Below are 14,970 nucleotides of genomic sequence, written 5' to 3' on the forward strand. Positions count from 1 at the left end.
GATTTTTAACCTAATTCATTTTGCACAATCTGTTGGATTTAATAATGGGTGTCACATTTTTAACTACTTTTGAAAACCTTGTTTAGTCCTGGCTTGGTTATTTGAGTCTACCAGGTAGTTTATATGTACAAAAAGAATATTGTTGCATGTCTACTTAAAATGTTACCATTTTGAAGCATGTTTGGAATTGTTAACTGTATTTCTTGTCTGGAATATTTGTTCTTACTTCAATAGACAAATGTAACTATTGAGTTTAAACATTTTGGTTTTTGTGAGTTTGAAAAATAATGGTTGTTTCAAGTTTCAAGACAACATGGGTATTAGGGATTCAAATAAACAGTAATATGCATATGGAATAAGCCATTTTACTTGTTAGCTATTTAGTACATTACAAAAAAAATAAAAATTTCTGTGTTGTTTTTTAGACAATTTTAACGTTTAATTTTTGTATTTGGTTTAAAGATACAAAATATGCTTCTGGTAAAGCCTTCATTGTATTTAATAAACTTTCCAATATAATCAAAACTTTTAGTCACTTTGTACAGGAACTAAGTCACTAGGTTAACTGAGACAGTGAACAGTGTTTTGTTTATTGTAAAAAATGTCATAATTGTTGCTGCTTAAAAATTTTTTTTTAATTTTATGGTATATATCATTTGCAAAATTTAATGTTTGTCCAAATGGGCTAGTTATAATATTTTTTTATGTGCTTAAAAAAATAATGTTTAGGGGCTTTTTCGATTTTTGACCAATGCTGCAGCATGTCTTGCATTTTAGATCCTCCATCCATTTACAACATCTCAGCATATGGTTCACAAATGCAAAACATAAACCAGTACATATTTTATCGAAATGTCACTGTACATTTGACTTGCTTGGTTGATTCAAATCCCACTTCCACTTGTGTTTGGTTGTATGACAACTTGAATGGAAATGACACTGTATGCAATATTAGCAAAACATTTAATACTTCAACAAATGCAACCTGTGAAGCCTTTAATGGCATCGGCAACAAAACCACTAAAACCATAGAACTTGTGTCAGTCCCAATAGAGAGTAAGTTAGTCAGTTTACATTGGAATTATTTTTTTTGACATATTTTTTACACAGGGCAACCAATAATACTAGTTAATGGTGAAGCTGTTGAAAATAATAAAACACAACGCTTTAACGAAAGCAATGCTGTCAATTTCACTTGTACGGAGGATTTTCAGCCTTACCTAAATACAACATTTATGTGGAAAAAAGATGGAAGTATTGTTGCAAATGACAGCACATATAACTTTTATCATAAAAATTTAACAAGAATTGACTCTGGTACATATACTTGCCACACTTCTGATGAATTTGGAAAGTTTCAATCAAGTGTTATGATCGATGTATGGTGTAAGTAGCTGCTCCGTGTATGTTGTAGTAAAAAAAAATCAAAACTGCACTGAAGTTTGTGCCAACCTTGATCTAAAAGCTGAGAGTCTTCATTAATGTAAATGTTTGAAACTTCAAATTAATTTGGTAAATGTTAAGTGACTAATTTGTTTCATTTCACGCTGATGTAATAGAAAGCTAGCTTGCGATAAAAGCTGTAGATTGCACAAAAGTTCTTCGAGTTGTCTTTGAAACAGTTTCTTTACTGTCTGTGTTATTGTTTTTCCATGGTAGTCTGCAGGTTATATGGTCAGAACTTTTCAGTTGTTTTTTTTTTACCTCTGGTAGAACTGATTTTTGGTCAGTTAAGAATAAACATGTGTTTAGGAATATAAAAAGTATGAAAAATTGTGTATTTGAAGTAATCCAAACCTGGCAATGTGTTTTTGTTTTCATTGAACTTGTGTTGCATAAATAGTTAAATGTTGGAGGTCATTGTGTGCAGCTTTTTTATTTTTAGCGAGATATTTTTTTATTCATTGTAGTTCAGTGATGTGAAATGCATTTATCAGTATATTGGCTGTTTTAAGTATAATGTTGGATTGGTTTTCTCTTTAAAATGTGAACTGGTTGTAGCCACTATGATCCTTGTATTGTGAAGTCACATCCCAATCCACATGTGTTTGGTCTTAAGATAATGTGAATCAAAGCAACAGTTTGTATAGCTTAGATAGAAATTAAAACAATCTCATTCAGGAGAACTAATGACAATAATTAATGCCGAAAAAGTTGACAAGAATAGAACCAAGCTTTTTGATGAAAGCACTGCAGTTACTTTTAATTGTTCTGTGGACTGACACAGTTACCTTCATATAACCTTTAAATGTTCAAGAAATAGAAAAGCTGTTGAGATTGGTGTTAATGGGTATAACACTTTGTTAAGACAATGACATTTGTACATATGTGTGCGAGTCTTCTGATCAGTTTGGATTTTTTCAAACACTGGTGTACATTGATGTTTAGTGCAAGTTGGTGCTATTGAATTGCACAATTCTCTTCTTAAGTTACCTAATTAAAATATTGCAGATTTTATTGGTTTTGAAAACTGTGTATTGGGTAAACCTAATGTTTGGTGCTTTAAATGATTGTAAATCTTACTTAAACTTAAAAGTCCTATCTTCTTATTCCAAATATTTTGTTACATTTTGAAAAGTTATGGGATTACCAATGAAAGAAACTACTGAGTCTATAACAACTTAATGAATATGGTTTACTTTTTCCATTATAAATATTGCCTTCCTAATGTTAATGCCCTGAGTAAATTGTAGCATTTAGTCTTCATTACCTGGGTGGTTGCTTGTGATTTGTCAACATTTGCATCCTTCAAGGTTTACAGATAAAAAATATGTGCATTAGGAAAACTACTGTTTACTCCCGGCGTACATTCATTGTGATACTAATTCCTCATGTTCATCACATATTCCAAAAAAGTGTAAATTCTATCAAATGATTTCTTGAGTGAAGTTTGATAGTATCTGAAAAATGACATTTGTCTTCTTCGTTGTCTTATATGTTCATGTGTATTGCTATATCGTTTACTTGTTGATAAACAAGTTTTCTCATGCAAAAATAAGCTGGAAATTTAACACACTGAAAAGAAGATGTATGCCTGGAATGTGGCAGTAACAGTATTTTATCAGAAAAAAATGTTTGTTGATCATTTTGCATTTGTTGTATTCAGACCCACCTTCAATTTCCAACATCACTATACAGGGCTCATTTCAGCAAGTTGAAAACCAGTACATTATTCTTCGAAATAACAGTGTAACACTAAATTGCTTTGTGGAATCAAATCCCCAATCCACATGTGTTTGGTCGTATGATAACTTGAATGAAAGCAATGGTTCATGCAGCTTGGATAGACAATTTATTGATTCAACAAATGCAACTTGTGAAGCCACTAATGACATTGGTAATTCTGCCAACAAAACTATTTCAATTGTGTCAGTTCCAACATTGAGTAAGTCTCGTTGTTTGAGATATTGTTCAGTTGAAGTAATCCGCATGTAAACATTACTAGGACAACCAAAGATAACAATTAATGGACAGACAGTTGATGAAAACACAACAAAGCTAGTCAACCAAAGTGATGTTGTATTTTTTAATTGTACTATGGCCTACCAGAGTTATCTGAATACCACTTTTAAATGGACGAAAGATGTTGATGATGTGGTGGATATTAAAAATTATGCTGACATTTCATTCCAAAATGTTACAAAAAATGACAGTAGGACATATGTGTGTGAGTCTTCAGATGAGTTTGGAACTTTTCAAACAATGGTGTACATTGATGTTCAGTGTAAGTTGGCACTATGAGATGTTGCATGTTGTATAATTCTCTTCAGAATTTAACTTGGTTCACTACAGAAAATTGTTCATTTGGTAAACTTCATGTCAAAAAATAAAACTATTTAAAGTCAATTTAATTATGTTGCATTAGTTATAAGTTTGGTCTTTTTTGAGCAACTTGAAGCGTTTTGCTAAGGAGTTCCTTGGCTTAGTGGTTGCTTACTGATGTGATTTGTCAAGATATGCACCCTTAATTATTGATGTGAAAAAACTACATGTATCAGGAATATATTGTCTGTTAACTTCTCTTGTCCCAATGAAAACATATTACTGAGTATAAATAAACTGGCCCATATTGTTATTAACACTGTCATGTTAAAGACGTTTCGACAAAAACTTGACAAAAGTTTTGTCGAAACATCTTTAACATGACAGTGTTAATAACAATATGGGCCAGTCTATTTATACTCAGCATTATGAGAAAACATATTAGTTGTGTAAATTAATGTTAATTCTGATTTATTATGTATGTCAAAATGGACCATGAAACTGTAGTTTTAATATACAATCAGGGTGTCGATTTATGCCTTTTTCACCCTTCTAAGTGTTCGACATGCGACGCCACTGTTCGACACAGGCGGCGAGAATAAATGTTAAGTTACCGGTATACAGTACTATGAACAGATCAACGCTTTGTTATCCACAAATGTCCATAAATTGAATTACCATGATAACCTAATTGAGCTTAACAAACCGCCATGCCAATCTTGCAACATTCACATCGATCTTACTAGTTTTCTTTTTTCGAAGGTTGGATGCCAACGAATTTCCTATTAACATGTAGTTGTCAATTTTTTGCCATAGATGCTGGTGGCAAAAGTGGTTCGAAGATGTTGGTGCCAATAAAAGTCGTTTAATTTCAAACCGCAACCAATGATTTGGGGAGAAATTTGTAGCCCATTTCGAGTCACTGTTAAATAACAGCATTTAACTGAACGGTTACTTGTGTTGAAAACCTAATGGCATCATTGTTTGGGCCCATCCAAGATAAATTTGTCTGTTGAGATTGCTAAATAAACGCCACCGCAATAAAAATAAAAAACAACATGGGATGGTCACAGCCACAAAGATTGAATGTAACTTGTAAGTTTAGCAAATATTTATTGTATAGACCAGTGGCTCTTAACCTGGGTTCGATCGAACCTCTGGGCTTCAATGGCGACGTTTCAGGGGACTCGACGAAGGTCCAATGATTCACAAAACTCAACAAACATTTCAGTCATATTTTTCTTCTAAATTAATTCCAGAAACAAAAATATTTAGGTTCGTAACTTAAGTAGGCATAGATAGATTGAATTGTAACCATAGTTTCACTTCTGTGATCTAACAATGAACATGACAACTAATTGTACTCGAATGAGTTTAAGATAGTAATTGCTGGGGACTTGGCGTGAATTGAAAATCGTTCGTAGCCATGGCTGACATAAACAAACTGCACAAATGAACATTTTGAAACATATTTTTGCATGCTGTGGTGCAATCAATAGACATTACAGTGGCTATGCTAAATATGCACATTGTTGTTGGAATTTGTACACGAATATACGATTATAAGAAGCAATCACTGGCAAATTTAACACATATATATTGACATTAGAATAAAATCATGTTGCAATAGCAAAAATATCAACGACATGTGTGATGTTTTTATGATTATATCCGAATCTTTTCTCTTATGGCACATTGCTAGTTTATATCATATTACAAATAACTAGTGCAGATTCTGGTCTGGTTTACAAAAAAACTGGCACTCGTTTTCAGCTGCAGTTCGATGTTTATAAATATCTGTTCTGGTGGCATTGGTGTACTGCGGTATTTAAAGCTCACACGGGCATCCTAACTATGAAATAATATGCGAATTCAAAATCTTGGACATGTAATTTCTACCCGATCCATCTTTAAACCATTGCATCTTTAAGTGCCGTAAATGAAAAACATAATAGCCTTGCATTCGAAACTGACTTTGCTTGGACACAGTAACCCAAATTCTTTAAAATTGTGTTGGATTGAATTCAGCTCCTATTCCATTTCGTTTGCTATTTATGCTTATCTTATTCTTTATGTTATCGGGGTTCGATGAATGTTTGCAGAGGATCCAAGGGGTTCGGCGAGTTAAAAAAGTTAAGAACCAATGGTATAGACTGTCAAACCATTACATTCCGCTGCAATTTATAGCAGTATAAGCTTATTCTGTCAGCTCAATCAAAATCAAATCTCAACAAATAATGTGGTTTTGCCCCATTAGAATTAATAGTTTTAGCTTTCATAATTTTAAATTGCTTAACAGCATAACAACTTGTACCACTTCAGCACCACCCTGGAGCTTGTTGGGTGTTTTTTAATGTGATTTGTCGACATTTCCATGAAAGAAAGATTCATCTATCTTTACTTTGTATCATAATGTAGAAAGCCAACATTTAGTTGATAGTTAGTGGTGTAAACTACATGTATTAAGAAATTTACAATGTGTTGTCAGTTTAACAATGGTAGGTTACTTATTAATGACAATTTAACCAATTTTTCTTGTCAATTGAAAAGGTTGTATGTTACAGATAAAAAGTTGTTTCGTTAGACTATTGTCTTAAGTAAAACCAATGGCAGTTATTTTGGGTTTAGAATCTGGACAAAGCCTACTTGAATTTTAACCAGTGTATATTTATAGAAAACAAAACTGACCTTACCTTAAATGTTTCAAACTTCTGTTTGTTATTATGAAAGGCTGCATTTTGTTTCTTTAAATCTTTATTCATATTAATGTAAAATTTAACCAACAATGTCATAAACATATAAAGTATCTCTCAATGCCATAACACATGGATGGCCACTTTTTTATATATCTGACAGATTTTTAACCTAATTCATTTTGCACAATCTGTTGGATTTAATAATGGGTGTCACATTTTTAACTACTTTTGAAAACCTTGTTTAGTCCTGGCTTGGTTATTTGAGTCTACCAGGTAGTTTATATGTACAAAAAGAATATTGTTGCATGTCTACTTAAAATGTTACCAATTTGAAGCATGTTTGGAATTGTTAACTGTATTTCTTGTCTGGAATATTTGTTCTTACTTCAATAGACAAATGTAACTATTGAGTTTAAACATTTTGGTTTTTGTGAGTTTGAAAAATAATGGTTGTTTCAAGTTTCAAGACAACATGGGTATTAGGAATTCAAATAAACAGTAATATGCATATGGAATAAGCCATTTTACTTGTTAGCTATTTAGTACATTACAAAAAAAATAAAAATTTCTGTGTTGTTTTTTAGACAATTTTAACGTTTAATTTTTGTATTTGGTTTAAAGATACAAAATATGCTTCTGGTAAAGCCTTCATTGTATTTAATAAACTTTCCAATATAATCAAAACTTTTAGTCACTTTGTACAGGAACTAAGTCACTAGGTTAACTGAGACAGTGAACAGTGTTTTGTTTATTGTAAAAAATGTCATAATTGTTGCTGCTTAAAAATTTTTTTTTAATTTTATGGTATATATCATTTGCAAAATTTAATGTTTGTCCAAATGGGCTAGTTATAATATTTTTTTATGTGCTTAAAAAAATAATGTTTAGGGGCTTTTTCGATTTTTGACCAATGCTGCAGCATGTCTTGCATTTTAGATCCTCCATCCATTTACAACATCTCAGCATATGGTTCACAAATGCAAAACATAAACCAGTACATATTTTATCGAAATGTCACTGTACATTTGACTTGCTTGGTTGATTCAAATCCCACTTCCACTTGTGTTTGGTTGTATGACAACTTGAATGGAAATGACACTGTATGCAATATTAGCAAAACATTTAATACTTCAACAAATGCAACCTGTGAAGCCTTTAATGGCATCGGCAACAAAACCACTAAAACCATAGAACTTGTGTCAGTCCCAATAGAGAGTAAGTTAGTCAGTTTACATTGGAATTATTTTTTTTGACATATTCTTCACACAGGGCAACCAATAATACTAGTTAATGGTGAAGCTGTTGGAAATAATAAAACACTACATTTTAACGAAAGCAATGCTGCCAATTTCACTTGTACGGAGGGTTACCAGTTTTATCTAAACACAACATTTAAGTGGAAAAAAGATGGAATTGCAAATGACAGCACATATAACTTTTATCATAAAAATTTAACAAGAATTGACTCTGGTACATATACTTGCCAAACTTCTGATGACTATGGAAAGTTTCAATCAAGTGTTATCATCAATGTACAGTGTAAGTAGCTGCTCCGTGTATGTTGTAGTAAAAAAAAAATCGAAACTGCATTGAAGTTTATGCATTTGCCAACCTTGATCTAAAAGCTGAGAGTCTTCATTAATGTAAATGTTTGAAACTTCAAATTAATTTGCTAAATGTAAAGTGAATAATTTGTTTCATTTCACGCTGATGTAATAGAAAGCTAGCTTGGAATAAAAGCTGTAGATTGCACAAAAGTTCTTCGTGTCTTTGAAACAGTTTCTTTACTGTTTGTTTTATTGTTTTTCCATAGGAGTCTGCAGGTTATATGGTCAGAACTTTTCAGCTTTTTTTACCTCTGGTTGAATTGATTTTTGGTCAGTTGAGAATAAATATGTGTTTAGGAAAATAAAAAGTATGAAAAATTGTGTATTTGAAGTAATCCAAACCTGGCAATGTGTTTTTGTTTTCATTGAACTTGTGTTGCATAAATAGTTAAATGTTGGAGGTCATTGTGTCCAGCTTTTTTATTTTTAGCAAGATGTTTTTTTATTCATTGTAGTTCAGTGATGTGAAATGCATTTATCAGTATATTGGCTGTTTTAAGTATAATGTTGTATTGGTTTTCTCTTTAAAATGTGGACTGGTTGTAGCCACTATGATCCTTGTATTGTGAAGTCACATCCCAATCCACATGTGTTTGGTCTTAAGATAATGTGAATCAAAGCAACAGTTTGGGTAGCTTAGACAGAAATTTAAACTTTCTCATTCAGGAGAACTAATGATAATGCTTAATGGCGAAAAAGTTGACAACAATACAACCAAGCTTTTCAATGAAAGCACTGCTGTTACTTTTAATTGTTCTGTGGACTGACACAGTTACCTTCATACAACCTTTAAATGTTTAAGAGATAGAAAAGCTGTTGAGATTGGTGTTAATGGGTATAACACTTTATTAAGAAAATGGCATTGGGACATATGTGTGCAAGTCTTCTGATTAGCTTGGAATTTTTCAAACACTGGTGTACATTGATGTTTAGTGCAAGTTGGTGCTACGGCATTGCACAATTCTCTTCTTAAGTTAACTACTCAAAATATTGCAGATTTTATTGGTTTTGAAAACTGTGTATTGGGTAAACCTAATGTTCAGTGCTTCAAATAATTGTGTTTAAAGTAAATCTTACTTAAACTTAAAGTCCTATCTTCTTATTCCAAATATTTTGTTACATTTTAAAAAGTTATGGGATTACCAATGAAAAAAATACCACTGAGTCTATAACAACTTAATGTAAATGGTTTACTTTTTCCATTTTAAATATTGCCATCCTCATGTTAATGCCCTGAGTAAATTGTAGCATTTAGTCTTCATTACCTGGGTGGTTGCTTGTGATTTGTCAACATTTGCTTTCTTCCACAGTTTTACTGATAAAAAATTTATGGATTAGGAAAACTACTGTTTACTCCCGGTGTACATTCATTGTGATACTAATTCCTCATGTTCATCACATATTCCAAAAAAGAGTAAATTCTATCAAACGATTTCTTGAGTAAAGTTTGATAATATCTGAAAAATGACATTTGTCTTCTTCATAGTCTTATATGTTCATGTATATTGCTATATAGTTTACTTGTTGATAAACAAGTTTTCTCATGCAAAAATAAGCTGGAAATTTAACACATTGAAAAGAAGATATATGCCTGGAATGTGGCAGTAATGGGTATTTTTATCAGAAAAAAATGTTTGTTGATCATTTTGCATTTGTTGTATTCAGACCCACCTTCAATTTCCAACATCACTGTACAGGGCTCATTTCAGCAGGTTGTGATTTGTCCAGATTTGTACCCTTAATTATTGATGTGAAAATACTACATGTATCAGGAATACTATTGTCTGTTTACTTCTCTTATCCCAATAAAAAGGACATTAGTTGTGTAAATTAATGTTAATTCTGATTGGTTATGTCTGTCAAAATGGACCATGAAACTGTAGTTTTAATAGACAATCTTAAAATATAAAGTTTGATAATGTCTGAAAAATGACATATGTAATAAAAACAACGGTGACGTTTGATGTTTTATAGATTTAAATGTCAGTGTAAGTTGCAATATAAATTAACAAGTTCTTTCATGCAATAATGTTCTATAAGACAATCTTGAAACTAAAGTTTAATTCTTTCTGAAAAAGGACATTTGTGATAAGTTTATAAACAAGAGCTGAATTGAACATGAATTTGTGTGTTTGTTAAAAAAAAAAAATTTGATACAAATTAACAAGTTCTCTCATGCAAAAATAATGTTCAAATTCCAAACTTATAAATTGCAATCAAATGCATTTTGAAATGGGTATAACTACATATTTCACAGAATTTTGCTTGTTGATTGTTTTTTGTTTGTTGTATTCAGATCCACCATCAATTTCAACCCACATCACACCACAGGGGTTATTTCAACAAACTGAAAACCAATATATTATTTTGCGAAACATAAGTATAAGCTTAAATTGCTCTGTGGATTCAAATCCCCCATCCAAATGTGTTTGGTCATATGATAACTTGAATGAACACAACAATTCATGCAGCATAAGCAGAGTATTTAGTAATTCAACAAATGCAACTTGTCAAGCCACTAATGGCATTGGTAATTCTACCAGTCCAACCATTTCAATTGTTTCAGTTCCAACATTGAGTAAGTTAACTTTGAAGTTAGTTTTTGAATTTATACATTTTTTCTTTTAAAACATTCTTATTCAGGACAACCAAAGATAACAGTTAATGGCGAAACAGTTGATAACAATACAACAAAGCTTCTCAATGAAAGCAATGCTGTTAAATTTAAATGCACTGTTGATTACCAAAGTTATCTTGGTACAATCTTTAAATGGACAAAAGATGGGATTGATGTTGAGATAGATGTTAATAATGATAGCATTTTGCCAAAAAATGTTACACCAAATGACACTGGTACATATGTATGCAAGTCTTCTGATGAGTTTGGAAGTTTTCAAACAAGGGTTAACATTGATGTTCAGTGTAAGTTTGCACCATAGAAAGTTTGCATGTGGTGTTAATTTGAAATAGTTTGTCCATTCAAATCTGCATGTTTCCATATTTCTCTTAAAAACAGAGTGTTGTTTGACATGTTGCGTAAATAATTTGTTTTGGAAGCTATTGCAAAATGTAGAATTTGGTAGAAATCTTAACCGACCCAAATTTGTTCTGTTTAAGATTAACTACACCTTTGAGTGTATTAATAGAATACCTTAACTGTGCTAGTGTATGGTATCTAGTGAATGAATAATTTATCATTAAATTTGTTTTGTGTTTTATGTCTTGCTTAACCTGTTAATAAGTGGGTGTTTTGTGAAGGTTTCTATTGGTTGCATTAGTTCTATTCCAAAAACATGTTCATATTTTTTACAACCTACTCCTGTAGTCCAAGCATAACTGTAGACATTTCATCATAGAACAGGTCTTTTGTAAAATTACTGCAACTGTTTCTTTTATCTTTATATCCCTTATTTAAACCTTTACACCTCATGTAGAAATTACCTGGTTTTTAAGATTGGTTATATAATGTAATTACAAGTATTAGAAATGTTTCCAACTATGTGTGTAGCATGTGGAAAGTTTCATTGCAACTAATAATCTATTAGGAGGATTTTTCTTCTGCTTGTGATTATTTTCAGTTTCATAAATCTGAAAACGTGAAATAACACACGAGGACGTCATGTAACATGTATAATATTAAAATTTGCAAAAATACCATTACTTGCTTTATAATCAGAAAAAGCTAGAAACTCTATTGGTACAAGTTGCAGATTTTTCTTCATTAAACAATTTGTGCTATATGTGCATTAAAGCCAATGAATGATTGAGCACTTAGCACAATGCTAATGATTACAATTAGACATTTTATGAATCATGTGTGAATTTACATTTGGTTTACACTATTTCAAATGATAATTGTATATATTTTGTTATTGTGCTAATGTTGGCTTTACAAGTTAATTAATTTTATAGACCAACCATACACTGTCGGCAATGTGAACTGCCAACCAAACCAACCATGTAATATTATAGTGTATTCAAATCCTCCACCTTATGCTTCTGTTTTAATATCACCAGGTTTGTAGGGCTTGAATACTTGCCATATCTTAACATTTGATTTATAAATATATATTTTTAGGAGGTGGAAATGAAACTCTTGCCTGGTTGTCAAGTACTCCACCGGTTTACACATATCAAATTAAGGTAAATTATGTTGTTAAACAGTAGGGAATCATTTATTTGTTCTTGTAAGTTGCATTAAAGGTAGTATAATATTAAACGAAGGTTAACCTTTAATCCCATAATGGTTGGTTTACTTTAGTTGAGGCCAGTTACCAATACTTATTTAATACGAAATGTGCCCATAAGGTTGACTTAAATAATAGATGTAGGAAAATGTGATAATTTAACATATATCCCAAAATAAATTTAAAATAATATAGTTTCATTGCTGTATGTTGAAAGTAGTGCAACAAACTATGCACAGTGAGTTCTTTGTAATCCTAGTTTGGTTATTTTGCTGTAGAAGCCAGCAGGAACCTACACTTTGGAAGTTACAAATTCAATTGGAACAAGCTCGATCACAATAACAATACCTGCAATCACTACCAGCCAACTGGGAATGATTATTGGAATATCTGTGGCAGCTGTTGTTGTTGTGATTCTTGCAATAATACTTGCAGTATTTTGTTTCAAAAGATCAACAGGTAAGTGTGAAATTGTAACATGTTTTATAATGTTGGGTTATTAAACCCAGAGTTTTTGTTTCATATTAATGTTGTTAACTTGCAGATTACAAAATGAAAGGAACACCTGCAAAGGTTTCACTTGGAGCACCTGCTTATTTAGACACACATGTGTATGAAAACACACCTCCACAACCTAATACACCCACATACGAAAACACACCTGAGTATCAGAATGTGGCAGCTTATCAAAACACAACTGGAAACCAAAGTGCATCAGCCTATGAAACATTTGGTCCCAGTTAAGAAACACTTTAAATATAGATTTGAGAGAGAATGCGAATGTACTGACCACTACTACATTCTAGAATTATATTTGGTTTGATTTGATTTAAAGAAAACCGTGGTTAACCTGTGCTTCCAAAAAGAAATTTATGTTGATTCTCGTTTGGAATAATCCCCGACCGGTTTGTTTTGTTTTCATGTTTTTTTCTCTGATAGTTTATAATGAGTTCACTTATTGTCCATCACTGTGTTTTTTTAAAATTGTTATTAAATGAATGTGATCTTCGTTGCGTACAGTTTCTATTGCAAGGATTTTGGTTTCGCCAACCTATAGTAAGCAATAGGAGAATAGGCGGAAATTGAGTGATTCATTACAAAGTGCTATTTAAACCAGGAATACTTCCTTGTTAAGAGGAAAACTGTTCTCAGATAAATGGCCAAGAATTTAGAAATTTAAACAGCACCCGACGAATTTACAATTGAAAATTACAACGATATCGAAAAAATATTCTTTCTTTGTAAATTTTAGATTCCTTAAACGTTGTATGCAAGAATGACATGTGACGCCGTATGTGTACAATATCCTTAGTTTGGGGTTCAAGTCCGCACCAACAAGGGTCAGACGATAATCCTTACCAATTTAACTTGCCTAATTTCTTCTGACGATTTATTAAAAACAGTTTTTCCGAAACCAACCACCCAAAATATCTACACAAAGGTCGATACACAATACAAATTTTCATAACACTTTCATAACAAAAGTATTTGTACTCACTCAAGGTTATTGTCCAAATATTGAATCAAATGCAGTGTCAAAATGTAGACTGTTTGTTACACTGACGCCGAAATTTCTATAGATTACGCAACGTGATATAACGAACGTGTGTAGAGTTTTAATGTTTGTGCATTCGTTTCATATTCGTTCTTTCCCATACTTAAAAGACTTTTGGAAGATTTTAAAGCATATACTGTATTGTATAAAAATTCCGTTTTATCTGCCTCTTACACGTCATAAATTGTTTGGTGTGACAGCTTTGGCTTTAATTTCTTGAAATTGTGTATTGTATTTTTGTGTACACTGTTGTAATTTTCCCGGATTTATGGCGATTTAATCCATTGCTACAATCACTGTGCCGCTTACTTTGTGATCAAACTAAGGTGATCAATATGAAGTAGCGTTTTTACGTTAAAACAACATGCTTGGTGACGAATACGCGAAAGGCGGTGGTTTACAGGCATGGACTTCTTTTCTTTATAGCACTTTCGTGTTCGCCAGAAAGCATGTGCATTGTGTGTTTTGCTTTCTTGACTATCCACCACCTTCTTTGCTACCAATGTAATAAGTTTATGGAGAACACGAAGCTGAACCTTTGGAGTTGCACAAACATAGTTTTTTAATACGTACTGTGATGCATTTTATCCGACCGCATTATACAACAAATTGCTTCACTTTTGGAACAAGAAACAGTACAGTGTCACAAATACTTTTTAGTTTGCAAAAAAACAGGGTGTATCATTAAACTAAAACGACTTAGTTGTCGTTTATTAAATTCCTACATGTGAATCAAGGACAGTGATGACAATGCTGAGTTTGAATCATTGTTATAACGCAGCTTTAATTGCTGTGATTAATACTTGGTTGTCACCGGATAGTTCAATAGGTTACTGTGCGCTGATGCAACCAAGATATGCTTCGACATCATACAGTCAACCAGGAAGCATTTCTATTACATTTTAACGCCTTTCAAAGCGTTACAAAGAGTGCAATGACGCCAAGCTTTATCATTGCCCAGTGGTCACACAAATCTATAGTACGCACATATTCATCCCAGTGTATTGTTAAGTTGTTTTTCCCGCAGAAAATTCGCAACTTAGCCTTAAATAAATAAAATATTTTGCTTCATTTTCAAGCCACAAAGTTTGGTTAACCATTTTTATCCGAAAAAGTTGGTTTTAATTAATTGCTTGACGTAATAATGTCACACACACAGGATA

The 14,970-nt window shown here is 32.1% G+C and overlaps 2 protein-coding genes across 2 annotated transcripts in view; both read left to right on the forward strand.

The window, feature by feature from the left end:
- LOC145899860 (uncharacterized) overlaps positions 1 to 14,970 on the forward strand; it is a 111,092-nt gene that overhangs the window by 7,301 nt on the left and 88,821 nt on the right. The gene's annotated exons all lie outside the window — the stretch shown is intronic.
- Positions 762 to 12,996, forward strand: LOC145899680 (hemicentin-1-like). Its single transcript, XM_082988573.1, has 12 exons — positions 762 to 1,056; positions 1,111 to 1,386; positions 3,107 to 3,385; positions 3,446 to 3,724; positions 7,395 to 7,673; positions 7,728 to 7,997; positions 10,362 to 10,643; positions 10,709 to 10,987; positions 11,978 to 12,082; positions 12,144 to 12,208; positions 12,531 to 12,711; positions 12,797 to 12,996. Exons 1-12 carry the CDS (start codon positions 762 to 764, stop codon positions 12,994 to 12,996), a joined length of 2,790 nt encoding a protein of 929 aa, XP_082844699.1.

The sequence above is a fragment of the Ascidia mentula genome, chromosome 4, assembly GCF_947561715.1.
Source record: "Ascidia mentula chromosome 4, kaAscMent1.1, whole genome shotgun sequence".
Classification (NCBI taxonomy): domain Eukaryota; kingdom Metazoa; phylum Chordata; class Ascidiacea; order Phlebobranchia; family Ascidiidae; genus Ascidia; species Ascidia mentula.